The following is a 14,559-nucleotide window of genomic DNA, read 5'->3' as shown; positions in this document are numbered from 1 at the left end:
GACAGGGAAATTAAAATTAACCGAACATATGTAAGTATAATACATTATACCTAGCAATTAACCTCTCGCATTCACACAGCTGTCACTCATACAGGCACATTCTGCAAGACAAAAGCCACAGCCAACCTGAGTTGGTTCGGGGAGCTAGAGCTTCATTATATTAAATAATTATTCAGAAAGTCAAACTGGAATCGGAGACCAGATAGACTTTATAGGAAGGCCTGCTTAGGAAAATGAATCTCATGCAAAAGGCTTCTTTTAGTACTGAAATATGTTAACAAATCAGAATGATGAAAAAAAGGGAACAGCATTTTATCTATTCTTCTTTTTACTCCTGAGTACTCCACTCCATACTTACCATTTAAATGGGCTTATGATTTAAATATGTCTATTTATTAAATTCACTTGACAAGAAAAATACAAAGCTAACTAAATTAAAAAAAAAGAAAAGAGAGGAGGAAAAGTATCAAAGTGACTGGTCTCTCATTGTTGGACTAAGCCAACACACAGGCATATACAGTATGTGTCTTACACTGGTATGAAAATACAGTTTGAACACTGCCACGCAAACACTGGTATGAAAATACAGCTTGAACACTGCCACGCAAACACGCTGACTTTGAAGAACACTGTACTTTCATCATAATTTTAGAAAATCTAATGCATTACAAAAAGAATAGACAAGTTTAGCAAGACTTGCCTAATCCACAATGAACTTGAATAACCTGTCAAAATGAACAATAAAGAGATAATCTAAATGCATGAGGCATAATTATTCCTTGCTCAACACACTTTAATTAATATGCCTTATCATTTGTATTTTTTTTTTTAATATCTCAAAGTAACATTTAACCTCAATGGGTGGGATTGGCCTTGCTATTTCACAGTAATTGTCATGCAAATATACTCTAATCACATCATTAACTACGTATTTTTATATTTGGGTCATACGATGAAATAACCTTTTGGCTTAAGACATTGCCTAAAATTAATCTTAGCAACTATAAGACCATCTCAAGTCAATTCCTATACATAAATACATATATATGTGCATATTTATATGTGCACACAGTCTCAAGTTCAGATGCATGTAGATACTCCCTGTTCAACTCAAACGTTATTTAATCATCACTTTCTGTATAATATTCATTTCTGCTGCTAGTAAAGAGTTAATAAGAAACAATTCAGCTCTATACAGTCCAATTTGTACAGAGCATGCAATAGTTGTAAACTCAGAACTAAACTAATGAGCACTTACCTTATCAAGTTCATTTGAAAGTTTTTTGTTTTCCTCTGTTAGCAGAATCTTTTCTCGCTCATACTTCTGTTTGAACTCAGTTTCAAATTCCTCTCTTTCACTTTGGCTAAGAAATAATATGAAGTAGAATTAGAAAGTTTCCTCTTCACTTAAATACATAAAGATCAATGCACACACTGCTGACAGTAAAGTACTACATTGCTAATGCCACAGCCCATTAAAACTAAGCAATTAATGTATTATACCACCATCTTAGGACTATAAGGGTCTGATGAATTTTATCATTAGACAATGCTATTTCCTTCAGTACGGAATTTATCGAGCTCCACTGAGCCAACGTTTATCAATCCACTTACACATATTTTGATCTTTAGATGAGTCCTTCGAACACTGAGCAGCTGTAATTCTGCAGATTGAAGTGCGTGTCAATATTCTGAGATGCTCAGGGTAAATTCTCAGCTCACAGAAACATGGTTTTGACTTAGACATTTCTATAATTCCAAGTTCCACACAGAATGACACGCAAAAATGACCACATATGAAACCAGAACGTACAAAAGCTAAACTAGAGCACTTGGGGCTGGGTGTCTGATGAGAAAAGCTTATATGGGCTAGTCTTTGGACAATTTTGAACAGCCAGAGGACACATTCAAACTGTTAATTCAGGTACCATATACTTACTATCAGCAAAAAGTGGATGTAAAACCTATACAGCCCTAGCATCACCAGATTCTAGAGCAGGTTTGGACCACTCTTTCTGAGAAAGAGTTTAAAAGTAGCTGTTTCCCCAAAACCTTCCCTTCCCCTCCCCTGTGGATGTCATTCAGTAGAGGAGAACCCCTGGCTGATTCTCCTTAACATCAACTTTGATCATGCCCAATGAATAGGAGAATCTAAAGAAAAAAAAAAAACAAAAACAAAAACAATGAAGGTGCAGGTCCTCTGTTTGCCAAAAAAAACCCTTAAAATTTCCTCAAAGCAGTGTATGGTGATGCTTTAGATGTCTAACGCCCCCCTCACATCCAGTCTTTGGAGACTCCTTACATTTGCACCTTCCATTCAGCGTTTCACCAATTATTCACCTAACTGGCACAAAGTTCATCAACAGGTTGATGGAACTGTGCTATAAATACCACAGATACAGTAAATTCCATGCTGCAAAGCCTATCCAGGCTTAAAAACGTCTGGAAAAGGGCCCAGTAGAAAAAGTTAACTCTGTAAAAATGAAATCCAGGGGAAACGTTGTCTTGAGCACTGCATTTTTTTTTTCTAGATACTAATCAGAATTTTACATCGTGCATCAGAGAAATTCCTCTTTCCCGGAGATGCAGAACTACTACAGCTGCCAAACTGAGAGAACAGACTTAAAAAATGAGAAGTGTCAGTGGTTACAGTGAACCCAGTTAAGAGTAATGCTGGTTTGAATTTCCTATTCCTAATTTGAAATTCATTTAGTGCTTCAACCACTCTTTGAAATCTAGTACAGCGTGTTAGAGTCATGGTGAAATTCTATGTTGCTAGGCATCCTTTGAAACGTAACACTACATCCTAGTAAAGTAACATACTATTGTTACTGTTGAAATGCCAAGTTTGAAATTCACCACCACTCCTTTTCTATATCAACGGATTCCATGCATATGATGAGCAGCCTAGGGAAAAGGCAGGAAGAGATTAAAGCATTGGCTGTCAGGGGAATTAATAGCAGGTCCTGCTTCTGTTTGCAAGGCACAGATTCAAAGCTAATTTCTCAGGCAGTAGACCGAACTAATTCTTGATTTATTTCTTTTATTTAGCTTTTATGGTTTTATGGTTCTGTTTTGGGTTGTTTATTCTGTATTTGTCTAAAACTTCTTCTTTTAAGGCTTTAAGGCTCAAAGCAGCCATAAATGGTGGTGGATTAAGGAAGCTTTGAATTGGTAAAGGCGGCCAACGTATCTGTCGTTTTCTGTATTTCATGTTCTTAATACAACTGGTGATTGTCACTAAGCCAGTAAGTCAGATTGCTATAGTATAATACAGAAACAAAGATGAATTTTAAGCAGAGAAGAACGTGGGTATAATCTATCACACCCAAATATCAACCCGGCAAACCGCAGAAGCATGACAGACTCCATAGGCATATTTGGACAGCCAGGAAGATCAAAATAATGCATTTGCTTTGAAGCCTAGCATCCTCCTCTCCCATCGAGCTTTTTCTCTCATCTAAAACTTAGCTATGTATCCATTCACGTTTAAGACATTATACATGATCCAGCTTTCTTTTTATGAGTAAAATAACTGTACCAAACCACATGGAAGCAATGCGAAATACAGCTTTATAGTATCACCCAGCTCTTCAGTGCGGCCGTGCGAAGTGGAGAAATATTTTACCTTCCTGCTTTGAAGGCAAGAAAAGTAGACCTGAAACAAACACCAGCCCCCAGGCTTCTTTATATCACACAATTTAAGAACAGCAAACGCTCTTTTATAAAGCGCTCTGCTTTATAGATCTACCATTAAATGATGGTTTGAAAGAAACTTCTACACACAATTTGTTTTACACAGTTTCTTGCACCTTCTTCTGAAATATTTCACGATGACAATTCTAAGAAATGGAACATCGTGCTACACAGATCACCGTCCTGATCCTGTATTTCTACGTTCCCAATTTTAATGGCCTGCAGTTTATGAGACTAACAAAAGGCAATCATTTTGTACAGAAAGGTAGTTTGGCTCCCTTGAAGACTTATGCTGTTGAACTAGCAGAAATAAGAAGGCTTAAATTTGAAGGAAATAAAGAAAAATATACCTATTTAAAAAAAAAGAGACAGAAATCACCAACGTCAAGTTACAAAAAAATTACACGCAGATTTTGACCAAGCTCTCGTTGACCCTTGTGTACAATAACCTACATAACTCACTCTATACTTAGGAAGTAATGCAACCTCATCCTCTTACCACAGCTTTTTTTTTAACTACACACTAAGGTTTTTTAGACTACTACAATTTTTTGCCTAACTGTATATGCACCCTTTAACCCCACACCCCATGCCTATTTTGGAAACAATTCCACTTATTCCAGCATAAAGCCTCCAGGTGTTCCCTTTTCCATGCTTACCCTGAACACCTCTGTACTGGAAAATTCACAAAAAGCTTTGCGTGCTTGATTACAAAAGTTTGAAACAATATGTGTAAGCAGAAAAAAAAAAAAATCCATTTTGTCTTAAGAAAAACTACCGAATATTGAAAATAGAGCAGCAACAGTAATTGTTCCATTGCTAATATTTAAGCTTCCCTCCTAAATCCTTATCTCCTATAGAAGTCAATCCATAGCACACCTTGAACAGCTGACTTCTGCATTTCTGTGGAGTCCTAACACTTGCAGATCTGCATAACAAAACTCATTTAAGATCAGGTTTTTATTAACGACTCATCATGGGCTTGGACAACAGACATCATATGGTGCTGAAGCCATTCATTAAGAGCCAAATGTTGGATACTGGTTACGTGACACATTTCTGTTCATGCTTTAAAATGTTCTCTTATGCCAACACTTGAAATACATTACATAACACGTGGTTACATCAGCACTCATTTTACGTTTGCATCCAGTTCTTTTGTTATTTACAGAGAGAAAGTAGATGGAAAGAAGGTTTATGAGCTGGCCAGCGTGCAGCAGATGAGCATTGTTAGGCCATTTGTTATTTCACTGGTCGGACATCTAGTCAGAACTTCCGCAGCTGCACAACAACAGAACGGTTCTGATCATCTCCAAGGAGTTTTTGGTCTGGTCAGTGTTTGAAGGTATGACCTTAGCAACAGTTTAGCCTGCAGAAAGGGGCATTGATGATTCCTTATTGAATATTCCTCCTTCTGACACTCCTGGACTAACATGGCACTAAAGGAGTATCACACCACCACCTTTGAACATCACAAGGCAGCAGAGCCTTTTGTGCATTTATAACTCTTGGGTCAGCAAAACCATTAAGTTGTGGTACAATGAAAACACGCTGGTGATGCAAGTTTTACCTCTCAACCTGGAACAAAGCAGCAAACTACTGTGTTAGTACGTGCAGCCTATGAATAGCTGCATTCTAGGAAGAAACAGTTCATCCACTCCATTCTAGGCTATATGATCTACTTTCCCTGCTGGAAACAATTTACCGTACAAGCAGTGTTTCCACCTCTGTTTGCATAAGATTTAAAAAAAAAAAAATTTTTTTTTTAAAAAATCTGTATTTTCTTTACTACTTATATTTACAGACTTTTTTTAGCAGGAGCTTCTCCATGGTTTTTCTAATACCATCTTGCTACAGCAGCAAAAAGCAGCATCTACATTGGTGTCTGTAAAGCATTCTTAATGTTTTATGAATGAAAACGAACGCATTCAATTTATGTCTATTTCCATTACTTCACTATTCAACAGAAAAACTTGGTTTTATTGACGAATGCCTCAAGGAACATTCTCAAGGCGGGTTATAAGCTCCACCACGTGGGATAGAAGAAAAGCAGGTCTCTGACAAATTACCATGTCAGAAGAGATAAAGCAGCTTATGCCTAGAGTAGTCCGATGACTGATGTTAACGCTGGATGGAACCCAGCATGGATTAGCCCTAGTCCGCATTAAGTGGCTGTTCCTATGCTGGCAGAAATGTAAACAATAGTTGATCTCTAACACGTTAGTTTTGCATCAAAAGATGAAAATACCAAACAGAAAATAATGTCAAAAAACTATTTTAAACTGCAACATAAGCTTCAGGGGTCAACTTACCCTGCACTGCAAGTTTGCAACTCAAGTTACACACCTTGGAATGGTCAGCTAGTGCAAGAATTCTGGTGCAAAATTGTTTCAGCACAGGGATGGGGATTTGTTCTGTTTATTTTTTGTTCTATGTGATTATATATAAAAATAATTTATTTACTATGTATCAAAGGTGACTGTTTTCAACCTTGGCATCAGCTCAGCCAAAATGCACTGCACTACAACTAAGGAAGTGATAGTCTGTTTGGAAATGCACTAAGAGACGTCAAAAAGATTTTTGAGCTTGGAGGTGAATTCCATACAATACTCACTTTTCTCTTCTGGTTTTCTCCAACTTGTCTTTCAAAATCATGATCTCCTTCTTGAGGGCAAGCTGCTGGCTCTCCGCATCTCGCAGTTCTTTCTTCAGACTTTTTATTTCATTAGCATGCATTAGTTCACGTTTAGATAGCTCCTCTTCATAGAAAACACTTTTCTTTTCCAGGTCTGCCTTTAATTTAGTGATCTCTTGCTGGTGTTCTATACTGCTTACACCAGGTGAGCGACCAACCTGTTTTTGCTAAAATAAAGAGCTTCAAGTTAGCACTCAAGAATGTTGAAAAATAACACTTAATAACGACTCAATATTCATAAGTCTGTGCTTAAAAAATATCCCATTACAGACTTGAGTTAAACACACCTATCTCAGTTTATTTGGAAATTTATTAAAATCCGAACTGTACTCTTTCTCATTTTGTGGTTTAAATGCAGTAATATGTTTTCAAGCCATCAAAAATTTGATCATCACTTTAAACATCCTTGGCCACATTCTGACCCCCCTTACACGCAGTCAGAAGGTGGTAATAGGATTAGACCATTTTCATGCTCCCACTCACACAGTTGACTGCAACAACTTCAAGTGACTTTCTGAAATGCAGAACAAGGACTATGATATACAGTCCATGTATTTTAAAGCACAAATAATTTGTGGAAAAGCTATACTAAGACAAGCAAAGGCTTAATTGAAGGCTAAAATCTAGCTACAGAAACCCTATATGGATAGATTGCATCAGTCAGGAGAGAAACCTGACCTATTATACTCAGACTGACCATTTACAGCATGGTGGTTTCATAGGACAAACAAGCTTTAAACAGTAAGAGTAACTGCTTCACTTTTTGCAGCTGCATAGCGCTCTCAATGAGGTCTTCTGGCATTTCAACAGTCTTTTCACATTTGCATCAAATGCTGCACTCACTACACTCAATGTCCTGCCATAACATCGAGGAGGAGCAAGATCAGGTTCAAAATGAGAGAGTGGCATGGTATGCACTGAAATCCAAGTATGGAAATACTTTTTCATGTAATCATACGTGTAACTTGGCTTGGAATTTTTCCGATTTTTTAAAATATGTAACTAAATGTAGTCTAAGGAAAGGAAGTTCCTTAATAAAAACACTGTCTTTTGAGAAAGAACAGGTAACTGGAAAACCTACTGCTTTACGGTGACTGTCTCACACATTTAGGAGGATCGAAGATATTTTGTTAATTATACCTCCATTCTTACCATGAGATATTAACATTCAGTCACCATTAATTAAACATGGCTTTGGGTAATTTTTGTTTGCTGATGTATGAATACACTTCAAGAGCTAAATGTCACTGCAGAACATACAGATGAGCTGAATTTCTACGAGAATGCTGGGCCCTTCCTGTTAGTGTCACCAGAACACTACAAAACTCCCTAAATGGATGAGCCAGTTCTGTGCTGCTACCACGCTGTTTTCTCTAACTCATCAAAATGACCATCTGGTTTGATGTAAGAGTAAAATCCTGCCCTTAGAATGCCGGGTGGTACACTGGAGAAAGACGATGCAATCCAAACAGCAGATGGTTTGCAGAAAGAAAGATTAAAAGAAAAAAAGAAAGAAAGAACAAAAGGAAGTATGGGAATTTTCTTTCCTGCACAGGCAGTTAACTACTGAACTTGTTACTGCCCAACATGCAGAATTGCCTACACATACATGGCAACGGAGCACATTAAAAGTTTAGGCTTTGCAGTATCATCTATCAGATACATAAAATGTTTTAGTGGTATTTCATATTTTTTTCCCCCAATGAACACATACTATTAAGAGCCCAAGACAGATGATGCAGTAGAAGAGAAGGCTGGATGGTACTGTACAGTGGCTTACAAAGCTAGAGTAATAAAGTAAAGAGAGTGTATTTTAAATTGATGTAAGCACAAATTCCAAATAGATGCTTTCATAAATGCCTGTTTCCAGCAGACAAATGGTGCCACTGAGACATAATCCATCTCCTGGGACATAGATAGCTAGATGCTCTTTGATGCACCCCAGGATCCTGTTTGCTCTCTTGGCTGCCAGGGCACACTGCTGCCAGATATTGAGCCTGATTTTTTTGAAATTCCAAATACATGACATCCACTGGATCTCCTTTGTCCACACAACTTCACAGAACCCCAGCAGATCAGCGTTGCAGGACTTGGAAGTGTGCCTTCTGTACAGCTTTCTTCCCAAAAGGCTCTGCTTCACCCATGAGCTCACTGACCTGATTCTTTACTACAGCCTCTACCCCTTTCCTACGAAGTTACACTCCCTCCTCTGCAGTTCCTAGGATCTTCTGGATGAGAGTTACAGTGGTACAGGGAGCCATATGTAATAGGAGGGTGCACATTCTGGCCAGCAGTTCTCTTACTTCTCACCTGAGTTCCTTCAGAACCAACCCCCTCAGCGAGGCCACTGCTCTGGATGATTTCGTATCTGAACTCACTTCCCAGCTCTAACGCTTCCTGTACATCCTCCTCAGACTGATGGAGCTCATCTGACTGACCAGCTGCAAAGAATGCACCGTGTGGCAACTGCCCCTGCTCCAGCAGTAAAGTCTGACACAGCAAAAACTCACTGGGTGTTTCTACACAACCCTATCCACTCAGAGATTACCTTTTTCATCCCTGCCAACAAGCAGCCTCATGGGTTTCCTAAGGTGGCATTCTGCTTTTGACTTAAAGAACTTCCCACAATCACTCTGAGCATCCTTTGCAAAGTGCTCTCTAAATTCTCTTTTGTTAGCCCTCAACATCCTGTTTACATTTAACCTGATATCAATTATAGACTTTTCCACTCTCCCCATTTGGAGAATACTTCCTTTTTCCTTTAAATATTGACCTTTTCTCTCTGACAGCCTCCTGCACTTAACTAAGGAGACATGCAGATCTTTTACTGAATGGATAATGCAGTATCACAACAACTGCATGTGATCCAAAGCGAGCTTACTGTACTGTGAAATATTACTAAGAAAGCTACAAGTGCCCTCTCCTCTTCTGATGAACTTGCCCATTTGTTATGAATCAGCAGATCACTTATTCCCAGTAGATCTTCAATAAATTCTTCTCGCCTCTTAAACTGTCACACAAACCCTGTGCTGATGGTGAAGATCCATGAAAGCAGAAGAAATACATCGTAATTTTCAGATGGCGATCTGAATTCACAGGATTACAAACCTTATAAACCCAAACTTCATACTGAATGGATATCCTTACTTTCATTTAACAAAAGAAGGCAAAATAAAAGAAGGTTTGCAAAAAAACACCCCTAATTTTCTGTGCAGTGACTTCATGTTGACAAATGTCCCACAGAATTCTAATAAAAAACACCCTTGTTTTTCAGGTAAATTAAGGCCAGAATAGGCCTAATCTGACATTCTACACAAAAAGTTTAGAATTATTCTACTGGATGAAACAGTGGGCACAGATTTTGCTGTAAATGAACAGCATTCCTCACGCAGAAATGAAAAACTTTCTCATTCAAGTTTTGAGAGAGTTTAATTTCTTCAGAGCTCCATATAAAACACCAAATCACAGAATAAAGTAACAGTTAACATTCTTGGCCTACTTAAATTTCTGGTCCTAAAAACACAGACACGTGTGAGCAATCTTGTCAATATAAACAGTCTTCACCCTCAATGCTCTTCTTGGGCAAAAATGTCTCAGCTTCTGGCCGAGAGGCAGAACACACTAAAACTTTTCCTTTACAGTTGCATCAGTTGACATCTGTTGTGGGGGAAACCATCTTTCTTTGGACTGACACGCTGAGGAACAACACCAGTACACAAAAACCTACACAAAAACCTGCACGGGCTGCAGGTTTATCTTCAAATGCTCAAGCATCCTACATTAAAAAAAAAAACCAAAATGCTTTTAACAGGTCAAGTTAAACCACCTAATAATGGAAGCAATTTGATAAGAAGTCATCGAGTATTAATACTTCAGTGAGCAGAGAACACACTGGCCTGAAAAATACATCAGGGGCATGTTTATTTTTCTGGACAATAACGCGATGCATGCTTGCATTAATATTCAGCATCAACTGGGGTGACAAACTGACAACACCCTTTTGTCCTCCATCTGAAAGCAATCAAACAGATCCAAGCCCCAGCTGACAAGTAAGTTTGCAGGTGTTAATATCAAAACAGACTAACCTTTAGCCCTTCTACTTCACTTTCCAACTGTTTAGAGTACTGTTCGCTCCTCTCTCGCAATTTCCTGTCTTTGGATGCCTCAGCGGCTGCGGCTTCAGCTTGGACTTCCAGCTACAAAAGTACATACGTTTTTAATAGGTAGGATTTTTAATGTTTCTTTCAAAACCTACTGATGGTTTTCAACAAAAAGAGATAAATCTTCAGCACTGAACCGAACACTTCGAATTGTAGAAAACAAAACTCGGACTGTTTGAAACAACATCGAAAGAGTTAAAGATTTACAGATAACACAAAAAATTACTTTGTCAGAAAACCTTACACATAACTACAGTTTCATAGATTCTAAACAGTATTCTCACCACTTACTTCTTTTTTAAGTCTCTCTGTTCTGCGTAACTCTTGCCTTAAACTTTCTACTTTCTGCATCACCACTTCCATTTCTTCCTCCTTATCTCGGAGCTGGCGGGCAAGCTTTTGTTTTTGAGAGTGCAAGTCTGTCAGCCGCTCGTTCATCTCTGAGAACTCCTGCATTGCCAATTTCCGCTGGCTGTGCGCATCTTTCAACTCTTTGGCTTGGGATTTTAATCTGTCACTAGACTCTGCCAGTTCCTACAGTTTAAAAAAAGAATTAAGTAATAAACCTAGAAAGCTGCAAGGCCAATTCTATCTCTGGATGAGCATCTAACACCTTCTGCAGAGTGAATAGAAACTACACATTCATTTCTTCCCATGAATGCATCTACGATACAGATTGTATCACTCTATAAATAAGGAAAGAGGCCAGGTTTTACACTACGAAACGTTAGTAAAACTGCATGAATGTAAACCAAGTAGGAATTCACTCCATTACTATAAGTTAAACACAAAGGCTTTCAAACACTTGCATTAAAATATAAAAATACCTTCCTTTCTTAATTACAAAATGTCATCAGCATATTTTTTCAAGAACTACTTAAATGAAAAAATGGTACTTATCTCAACTGCTAAATGATGAAAAAAAGGTTTTGTATTCATTGAATGGAAAACTTTGCTCCATGAAAATTTCTGCGTTAGAAGCTTTTGAAAACTGACCTGCAGCGGCAAGTGAGATTTCCACACACTGTACCATCATATCACATATTACAGAAAGTTTCAGGCAACAAAACACTGTGGTGATTAGCAGCAAAGTACGATAATTATTCTTGTAAAAGCACCCACATGAAATAACACTGCTAGTGCTGTGACAGCTCTACAGCACAGCACCTTCACCAGGCTTGCTGTGTCCTAGATCAGTGCGACTACACCAGGAATGAGGGACCACAACAGTTTAAATGGTTTAATGACGTTCAGCCAAACCAGAGCAGAACAAAGAAACAAGGGAAAGTGAGTCGGAGAATGAAGAGTGGCAGGAAGAATTAATATTTGGCACTCTGACATCTATGCAAATCTAAAAGCATTCTCTAAGGTTGTTATAAAGAGGTCCTAATCACTACAAGTTGTCTTAGAAGAGAGATAGTCGTCTTGGACAAACTGGCAGCTTCCAGGTTTTCAAAGCCTCAAGGGTTAAAAGAAGCAGCGTTAAATACAGCTGGCACATCAACACTGAGTGTGGACTCTGCAACACTCTGCCAATATAATCATGATAAGAAACAGGCTGATCTCCTTCACACTCTATTACAGGTTGATTTAACCATCAATAGAAAAAAAAAAAGCCATTAAAGACAGTACATTATAAATAAGAAAACAAGGAATTGGGGAAACAGAGAAGAAACAAACCCCAGTATTCTTTATCATTTCAAATTACTTTTCAATCTTCATATTTGGGCAGTATTTCACATCTCTCTTCTGGAAACACTTCTGTGACACAGCCTTAATCCCACATTCTTAACGTTTTTTCCCGGCTACAGTCTCACCCATCCTTCAGATTAAATGGATTGTCTGGAGTATTTCTTCTCTACCCTGTTTTCTAACGCTATCATCATCACCTTAATCTGAAGCTAGGAAACCTTCCTTGCAGCCACATGTAATTTGGATCATGGAGTTGTTCACTGCCTGGAAGAGTCACCTAGGACCACCCAGGAGTCATATATACAACTCGTTAAATAATGTCCCTTCCTTCAAAAAATGCAGAAAGCAAAGCAGGCTGTACTACACATTTGCTGTCTGCTCCTTAACTTCACACCTGAAAGTTTTTCAAAGCAAAATGAACAAAAATAAAATAGTCTTTAGGGTTTGGAAGAGTTGCTGACAAAATGCTTTTACCTTATTAAGATCTTCCCTCTCTTGCTTCAGTGTTCTGACCTGTTTCTCAAAAGCCTTTATTTGTCTGGAAGCATCATCCAACTCCCGCCTTGCAGTGCTGGCCTCCTCGAGTTGCTGTTCTAGCTGACCAGAATCTAAGAAAAAGCAGCAGACTTCTGAGTATTACGGTAAAAACAGTTATTCCAGAATAAGATAGCCTAGATGCTTGCAGTCCCGTTAGTACTAGTTGTGGTTTCCATTTAATCACAAAACAATGCAAATCTTATCTGGTTCGGGATAGGGAGTAGGTTGTTTCAACTGCCATGATCTGCTTTTAACGGAGCAGAATAAAAGGTCACAGCTTGCTGCACAACAACATAGAAAATGATAACAACTCATCTTTTCACACTGTAATAATCATGCACTATACATAATTCTGTAATGTATGCTTTAACATGACCTATACATTTTACTTTTATGCACTGTGATGTACTATATAATGCACCTTTTATTACACTGTAATTATAAACAGTCTCTCTCCTACCCCCAGGCTCCCTCAGAAACAAATAGTAACGTGTCACTGCAGAGCTGGCAAGCATTCTCCTGTTGATACATTTAAAATTAACTTCAGATGATTTTACTTATTTCTAGTGTGAAAACCACTTGTGTTTGTGTGATCTGTTTCATTACTACTATAAATACAGAAGAACTATTGCACTCAGTTTCTTAGCAAGTGATACAGGTGAAGGAAGGTTAATTCCAAGTTCTATGAAATCACTGGACATTTTGCCTTTGACATCAGTTGTGGCAGGTCAGACCATGTGTCTTTACCCACAGAACAGGAACCCATCTATGCTCTTAATAAGAGCCTATTACTACATTTTCATAAATGCAACCCTAAGAGACTGGCTCTTGGAGAAATCAAATATAAACACACACACATTTCTAAGAGCTGTAATTTCTGAAACACGAGAATTTTATAAGCAAATGAATACCATTAGCTTATACCCAGACAAATATTCACTATTGTTTTAACTCATTGACTCTTGTTTAAGAATTTAAAAGAAAGCATTTAAATAAGAGATGTAGCTCAAAGCCAGAAATTAACTGCCTCTCTTATGCAGTCTACTCTGAAGTCACCAGCAAAAAGAAAATTTATATATGGCTCTGCTGAGCCAAGATAAATCTCTCTTCCGTGCATGAGCTACTTTGTTCCACAGCTCTGTTTTCTTCTTCCATCGCTGCCCTTTACATATTTGGCAATATTAAAGATTCCTCAAAGTTTTCTCCTGTGTAACTTAGCGAACAAAAATTATAACTTTGACCTCAAAAATTGAAAGCATATGCTAGCTTGTCATTTCCTGCAAAACTAGATAGGCAAGAAAAACGGTTTTTTGTAAGGTCCCCCCGGTGACACTCCTGAATTTGACACAATTTTGTGTTCGGTTTTTATTACCTTTTTAAGCAGGTGTTTATTCTTACAGCTCCAGAAAAGGCAGTAAAACAGGTTAAAGGATATAACCAAAAGCTAGTTGTGACATATGTGTAGTAAATGGTAATTTTCCATCTAATCACCCAAGTTGTTGCTAACATTTTAGCTAATATATGCAAACATTCACTGTAGGATGTCATTACACTCCAGTTAATTGCACAAGAGATGAGCCCAAAGCACAAAGTTCAGCTCTGCACCTGAACTGAACCTTCTTAGAGAGTTCATCAGATCTAGATTTGGAAATATAGGTATTTTAGAGGCCACCCAGAAAACTTGGAACTACCTCCTCTAAATTTGGAAGCATTCAGACATGAACATCATTTGGTTTGTGCCTGGATTCTGTCATTAATTTAATTTTAAAATCTATTTCA

The 14,559-nt window shown here is 38.0% G+C and overlaps 1 protein-coding gene across 1 annotated transcript in view; it reads right to left on the bottom strand.

Moving 5' to 3' along the window:
* CDC42BPA (CDC42 binding protein kinase alpha (DMPK-like)) overlaps positions 1 to 14,559 on the bottom strand; it is a 123,504-nt gene that overhangs the window by 53,635 nt on the left and 55,310 nt on the right. The window contains exons 11-15 of the mRNA XM_010152296.1: positions 12,718 to 12,851; positions 10,843 to 11,085; positions 10,477 to 10,587; positions 6,311 to 6,558; positions 1,259 to 1,364 (exon numbers count right to left, since the gene is read on the bottom strand). Coding sequence (XP_010150598.1) covers positions 1,259 to 1,364; positions 6,311 to 6,558; positions 10,477 to 10,587; positions 10,843 to 11,085; positions 12,718 to 12,851 — 842 coding nt within the window. The remainder of the gene's footprint in view (positions 1 to 1,258; positions 1,365 to 6,310; positions 6,559 to 10,476; positions 10,588 to 10,842; positions 11,086 to 12,717; positions 12,852 to 14,559) is intronic.

Source organism: Eurypyga helias, unplaced genomic scaffold (assembly GCF_000690775.1).
Source record: "Eurypyga helias isolate BGI_N326 unplaced genomic scaffold, ASM69077v1 scaffold8870, whole genome shotgun sequence".
Taxonomy (NCBI): Eukaryota; Metazoa; Chordata; class Aves; order Eurypygiformes; family Eurypygidae; genus Eurypyga; species Eurypyga helias.
The sequence above is the reverse complement of the archived record's forward strand: the minus strand, read 5'-3'. Positions and strand labels throughout refer to the sequence as shown.